At 37.2% G+C, this 7396-nt stretch overlaps 2 protein-coding genes across 3 annotated transcripts in view; one reads left to right on the top strand and one right to left on the bottom strand.

Moving 5' to 3' along the window:
- The window catches only part of LOC109464379 (tetratricopeptide repeat protein 37-like), a 15476-nt gene extending 10266 nt beyond the window's left edge, over positions 1–5210 (top strand). Inside the window, 6 exon segments of the mRNA XM_019761327.1 lie at positions 6–44; positions 841–981; positions 1519–1662; positions 3461–3594; positions 3769–3895; positions 4199–5210. Coding sequence (XP_019616886.1) covers positions 6–44; positions 841–981; positions 1519–1662; positions 3461–3594; positions 3769–3895; positions 4199–4276 — 663 coding nt within the window. The 3' untranslated portion in view covers positions 4277–5210.
- A 118-nt stretch (positions 5211–5328) lies between these two features.
- LOC109464397 (DNA repair and recombination protein rhm52-like) overlaps positions 5329–7396 on the bottom strand; it is a 6431-nt gene continuing 4363 nt past the window's right edge. The window contains exon 6 of one of the 2 annotated variants that reach the window (XM_019761365.1): positions 5329–6497. In XM_019761365.1, the coding sequence (XP_019616924.1) occupies positions 6462–6497 (36 nt within the window). In that variant the 3' untranslated portion in view covers positions 5329–6461. The remainder of the gene's footprint in view (positions 6498–7396) is intronic. The other variant, XM_019761366.1, reaches the window with a different exon arrangement.

A 7396-nucleotide genomic window follows, 5' to 3' on the forward strand; every position in this document is an offset into this window, starting at 1 on the left:
TGGAGCTGGGGAGGTTTGAGGAAGCTAAGAGAGCTTGTGACAAGGTACTGTGTCTGTCTATATTTATGTCTGTCAGTTTGTTTATATTTGGGTCATTTTGTCTGTCTGTCTTTTTCTATGTTTAATATCCATCTAGTATTCATTCATGACAGCACCTGTCCTTGGTGCTGAATGACACATGGCCATGCCTGTCCTTGGTGCTGAACAAATCACCTCATATTCAATAGAGCATGACTCCCCGGTGCTGAATAACATCTGCACCAGTTTCCCTACTGCTAAATGACATGTGCACTTTGGATATGTACTTAGTGCTGAATGACCTTCAAGCTTCTACTTAAGCATTTTTCTGGATTAAATTCTTTTACGCTGCTGATGTGGGCCATTTGTAAATGTAGTCGGTGCATTGAATAAGTTCATGTATGATATGCATAGCATTCATCCTTCATGTTATGACTCCCAAATGTAGCTCAGTACAGATTACATCTTGATTGAGATATGCCAAAAAACAGTTACTCAAGCAACTGGATATGATTTTGAAAACGTCAGACGTTTCAGCTAGTATCCACTAGCTTTCGTCAGTGACTGAGAGACCAGAGGGGAAAGCAGGTTTATATACACAACCTGTTGATTGATATGCAAATAAAGTGAAGACAAATTTTGGAAGTCGAAAAAGGAACAAAAGTCAGACAAGTCAAGACAAGATGATGCAAATTAGTCTGAAAGCTCCTGTTATACAGGACAGGAGCTTAAGTGTTGTCTGTCCTCGGGGCTGGGAGTGCCAAATCCCAAGTGCCGGAAAGATCGACCCGTAGCTGATTGAGATATGTTTTCATTCTGCAGGAGAGTACACCCTACCCACCCCTCCACACCCTCAGTGCCATGGCTGACATTGCTGTGAAGGTCACAGCTGGACAACCTGTAGGTTCTGTGGAACAGCTGAGATCAGCAGTGCTGTCAAACCAAACAGCGATGGCCTGGCAGGTATGTAATACTGATCTACATTGTATGTAGATCAGATCCCCCTTAAGTGCCCCATCAGGGGCTATATGGGGGTGTAGCCGGGGCTCACATAACATCTTTGAGCCCCAGCAAAGATGAAGATGAAGATGTTCCTGTATATGTTAAATGTTCTGTTTGGTTAAGTTTGGGAAAGCATTAGAATTGTATGGAAGAAAACTAGAAGTAAGAAGCCCTACTTTAAAACATTATACATATGTATGTACAGTAGAGTTTTACAGATTACAAGTGGATTGAGAGCCTGAGGGGTCTTTCCCAGTGTGAGTGGTTCAAACCTTACAGTCCGGACTTTTTTGTAGACAGTTTGTACCTGCTGTACAAAACTGGATTTATGCCTTAAGGCACCTTAACGGTTTGGCTAATCTTCAGTTGTTTGTAAATCACAAAAAGAAATTGTAATAAACTTGTTATTGATTTATCATAGCTATTTAAGTTAGAAAGCTTGCCAATAGATTCATAATTATTTGATGTACGAGGTAATGTGGGTGACATCTTTTCCAGCTCCTGTCATCAGTTTACCAGACCCAGGGCATGACAGTGGCAGCAGAGATGTGTTACAGACAGAGTCTTCAGGTCTCCACCTCACCACAGGGAAAAATAACTGCCTTACTAAGACTGGCCTACCTGGCTCTACTCATGGTACAGGTCAGTCTACAGTGGGATGTTAAGATGTAGCATATGCAGTCCAGTGGTTAGCAACCATGTCTTTGGATGATTGAGGTTTGGAGTTTGAATCCTGGTTGTTGTCAATCACCCAACATGCACACTACTGTTAAGGGTAGCAGTTCTTCAGACAGGACATCAAGCTAGGGTCCACTGATCATTATGCTTGTCAAAAAGAGCTGGGTACAATGAACATATAAATACTGTACATAGCATCTGTCTTCTCTGCCACGACCAGTGGAAGAGTAGCTCTTCCTAAAGCTAAATTTCCTTTGTATGTTGTCAAATATGATCATAGTTGATATTACTTTGATATCTTTTGGTGTGACTGTGCAAGTTTTGTTTTTGGTATCACCTGGTAAAACTGCCAGAATTTTTCTACGCTATATTAGGCTCGTTCTCATTGAAATGTACAAAATGGTGATTTTTGGGGTCGAAAAATCGATGATCTGTTTTTTCAGGCACACCTATCTTATTTTTTAGGAAAACATCTCAATTAATGATTACCAAAAAAGGACAGCTTAATTGCCATTGGAAGTTACCGAAAATTTATGCACTTAGATAAGACATATGTAAACAATGCAATTTTTAGTGCTGCAAAAACGCTGGAACATCAGCATGAATTGGGTGTACGATAAAGCTTGTATTCATGACATCACTTCAAAAACCATTAGTTTAGGCGTCAGTATCTATGAAAGTACTTCTGTCAACCCATTATTTGCTAGTAAATATACACGTATCGAACACATAAAGATAGCTAAGTGTAGTGTATAGAAGTAGCAAAAAATACCTTTGGAAGCAAAGAAGAGTAGAACATTTGAGTTTGTTGACGCCACAGAGGGTTATTTTTCTTCGGATCCATATTTTTTCTACTTTATTTCCAACTATTATGTTTATGGTGCGTAGGGAAGGGAAATTCAATCTCTTGTTACGTCTTTTCCGCTACAGGTGTAACTTCCGTTACCGGTAACGGATGTTACAAATCGGACGTTTTTGTTTATTTCTCCAAGAAGATCTGCAGTTTTAATCTACATCCTTTGAGAACAAGAGGGCATAAGTACAGACATTTTAAAACTGTGCGACTTTTTATATACCAGGTGAAGAAACTAAAATGGAAAGTAAAAACAACGGTAACGGATGTTACATTCATTATTGTAAAACAATTTGTTCAGCGAAGGTGGCTACAAATGACAGCAAACACTCTTTTCTTCTTATCTTAGAAACCTAGAAAACTTGCTAAAAGTCTTTAAAATGGCAATTTCTTGTCTTATATGTGACTCTATCTAAACTGCACGACCGTCTTACTTGAGCGGTAACGGATGTTACAGAACTTGGCGACAGGTATGAAACACCTCGCACAACGTACAAAAATAGTGACAGAAGCGATCTGACTTGATCAGTCAGAGGGCCTGGCCACCCGACTTCACCAGGCAGAAAACTACTGCCGTAATCAAATTTCTACGTTTTAGGTTGCTTTTTAAAGTTTCTATTTCGTCTCAGGCGACAGCCGCTTTTTAGGGGGAGAAATCCAACCCGCGACCATAATTTCTCTGAAGTCATCAATCAAACCTAGTTTTGTGGTACATTTTTCGTGAAACATAGTAAGTGTAGTGGGAAAGTGAAGGAAGCAACGATGAGGTCCATGATTTGGCTCATATCTAGTCGTAAAGAGTGGCGACAGCATTTTGTACATTTGAATGAGAACGAGTGATTAACAGTACCCAGCACTATTCTAGTATGCCATATGATGCGGTGTCTGTTTCATTTTGCTTGCTACCAGACCAAAGATGCAGATGTGGAGAGATGGAAGTCCTTGGCACTGGAAGCCACTGGGGAGGCACTGAAGATAGACCCCTGGTGCAGTACTGCTCATCTTCTACAGGGGGCTCTGTACTTCTCTTTGAACAATATCAAGTAAGAACATTGGCCAGTATACTATTGATGAGAAGCAGGGAAAAATGATTGTCATGTGAAAATGCTTAATTTTTTGTAAAATTGTTGTCACTGCAAATCTATTTCTGTTAACATTTGAATCTCATCCCTTAGTGTTTTCTTTTAAGATTGCTCATTCTACATTTCTTCCACCAGACAATCCAAGAAGACACTAGAACGCCTCCTGTTTAAGAAGTCAGTAGAAGATGACCTGAGCATCTCAGTAGCAAGACTGTACCTCTTAAAGATCCTCCTGGCCAAGGATGATGCATTGAAAGTATCGGTAAGACTGTATTACTATCTTTTGGAATGTTTTGAAGTCTTAAGATATTTTGAAGTGTTAGAAATTACTTCTAGTAAAAACTTGTTTACTTATGATTAGTGAAAGGTATGTGACCATAGATGTATTTTGAATTTTGTTGAAAGCTGCACTTGGAGCAGTTTTTTTTATGAAAATAATTATCAAGAACACAGGTGTTTGTTTTACCATGCATCTTATAATGGTACCTCACTTTAAACCTAGATGATGTATTATTGATACTTGATATTTACATATCACCCAACAATATTTCTTTTAACCTTACAGGAATTACTTAAGGCAGCTGAGGAACAACATGATCTTTTGTTTGAGAGACTAAAACAACTGGCAGGAACAAATACATAGCTAGAATAAGGGCATCCCTCTACAGCCAGTGAAGTCATCACCTGTTGTACTACAGCAATCTGCTAGCCGGCGCTTCAGTACCAAGGACAACATCTAGATCCAGTGCTTTCCTAAAATCCAGCAACCGTCAAATGCCAACCCACAACACAATTTTAAAAGACTTACATGCTGATTGCCCAAAAGTCTTACCTTAAATTTACCTTAGATTTAATTGTTGAATATACAGCAACAGAAATTGTTCACTCTATTATAAAGACGGCACATCGCTCGTTCTACCACAGAACATGGTTGCTCTACATGCAATCATGGACCTTGATAGGCAAGTTTGTAAAGGCACTATAAGTATTTAAAAGTAAATAAAACATCTTGAGAATGTGTGATTCTGGAAACCTTAACTTTTATTTGATGTATAGCTTATCATCGAATTTACAATTTACAGTAGAACTGCATAGCAGAAAGTCAGTACATTTTCATCACACTTCAAGAGTGAAGTGTGCATGTCCGTGTGTTTCTGAATAATGCAAAAAGGTGAAGACTTCTGACAGCATTTAAATGAAAACAGCATCATCCTACAGTCTGATTCCTTTATTTACCAAGAAAAGTTTGTGGCACATAAGTTACATCACCCTATAAATATAACCTCCTTGCATGTAAAATATGGTCATATCTTAAATTCACAAGAAAGGTATAAATTGTTATAATTCAAAAAAGAAAAGTAATCATAAACATGCCTTGCAAAAATATTTGTTAATTTTGAATTCTTACATTAGGCTATGGTGATTTGATTACATTGTACATGGATGACATCCTCTGGGAACCCCAAAACCGGTGCAAGCATGCAAATAAAAAAAGTTGCCATTTACTAATTTAATTTTTACTAAATTACTAAACACACATATTTTATTGGCACATTTTCTTCTTGTCCTTTGGAATGGATTTTGGCATTCGGCAACCTAAGTATCATTTTCCAATATTTTTTTTCAATTTATGCATGTATTTGCTCATTTTGCAGCTACTTTGTACGATTTACAGTATGGTCAAAAACCTTTTTTTTGGGGGGGGGGGAATGGACGAAAATTCATGCACGCTGATGTCATTCCATAAAATAAAATCAACATGGCCTTGCCTTAAAAGTACATAAACAGAATGCAACCATTGTAACTAGAAATGTTTCAAAACACAACCTTATAGAAATGTCTTTTTGAAAACACAAACTGAACAACTTGATAAAAATTATAATCTATACTGGTATCATAATATACTATACCGTGCCACATTAGGGGCTTGAAATACTTTCTTCTGCATACTTGTGGACCCTACAAATTTCACCTACACTACTCAGAATTTAGGAAGTGTGGATTATACTAAAAACTGTTCCATTGCCATTTTTCTTTTATGTACTTCATAGGTTGTAACAGTCAATATCAATGCAGAAAATAGAAATCCACATACACCTACAGTACATGGATTGGTACAGGTTAGGTGCAGCCAGACATATTTCACCGCTCCAATATTACCTGTACTTACCTGCATATGCAGGCAGTATTTTGAACCCTGACAAATAAAGTAAGTACTATGCTAGAAATCAACATTACTGTAATATTCATACATACTTACTTTACAATACTATCAACATTGCAGCTTCTTTAGGCTAGCAGTAAAAAATTGATTATCTTGATTCTCACATATTTCAATACACTGTAATGGTTTGTCAATATTAGTTCAAAACTGCAACATGAATATAACTAGCATAAACATGAAATGTCCCTGTAGTACAAACTACATTATCTGTGGGAAACTGAAGAAGAAACTTGGTGGTAAACATCATACTTTCCTGCACATGAACTTAACTTTTGTATGCTAATGGTTGAGTTTTATTTCTTTACTAATAATTGTCTCTCCCACAACTCTTCATGTAAGCACACCTCCTTCGTAACAACTTAGTACAGGAATCTGGTAAGCATTTGTGGTAAAACCTGGGGGGAAAAAGGATTTAAAATAAAATAAAAAATGATTTGCAACATTGTCTTGGCTCCAGTTCAAATGCTGCTATACAACTACTTGCCCCACTCTACAATTTCACATACTGTCTAATTCAAGAATATTATGCCATAGCTTTGTGATATGGTTCTTGCTTGGTTCCAGTTGAGCTTGGTCTGAACCGTTCTGGTGCTGCTATATGATATCAACTGCTGTCTATTCGCCTTTTCTTCACTGTTGGCTGTAAGAAACAAACAAAACAAATCTGAGATTCTAAACCTCCGGGAAGTATATAAAGCCACCACATAATTTAACCCTACCTAGACCGGGGGGGCTAAAAGTGCCCGCGGCAAATTTGATGTCACCTAGCGTCTGAACGGCTAGCCGTAGAACGGCCAAACTTGGTGACTTTTCCTAGAATATTGTTGGCAACAATTCTCTATCATTGGATTAAGATAATAATTTTTTGTGTTGCCATGGCAACGGGTTTCTGACAGGCATTTTTTGCTAAATTTAGTGCTTTTTGTTTCAACAATAGAATTTTATGGGTTTTATGTCAAGTTACTCATGGTTTCTAATATTAATAACACCCCATATAATTTTATGTAAATTTTTATCATTAAATATGCATAATTTATGCTAATTTGATGACGTCATTGGCCAAAATCAAGATGGCGGACCATGTCATTAGAACAGGTATATACAGGTTATTTTCATTAAAATTTCATCAATACTTCCATTTCTTTTTCCAAAAAAGGTTGAAATGAAGGCCTTTAGTATGTCTACGATGTATTTTAGGCTTTATCATGAAAAAAAACTATTTTTGAAAATTCAAGATTGATGATCCAAGATGGCGGATATCTTAAATATGCATGACGTCATGTTATGACGTCACCGGTGTTGCTATGGGCAACATAAGACTTAGTACACGATAATATTCTGTCATAAACACTTTTGGTACAGTTATGTTGAATACCATTGAGTTTCCAGGGAAAAACCTATTTAGACGGTTTTGGCCAATAAAATCACATTAATGACGTCATAATGACGTCATATTACATCATAACGACATAAAAATTGTAAATATGATAAATTTTCACTAGTACACCATTCTCTGAAAATTTGGTGGTCATACGACAT

This window comes from Branchiostoma belcheri, unplaced genomic scaffold, assembly GCF_001625305.1.
Source record: "Branchiostoma belcheri isolate BF01 breed outbred unplaced genomic scaffold, Haploidv18h27 scaffold138, whole genome shotgun sequence".
Lineage (NCBI taxonomy): Eukaryota > Metazoa > Chordata > Leptocardii > Amphioxiformes > Branchiostomatidae > Branchiostoma > Branchiostoma belcheri.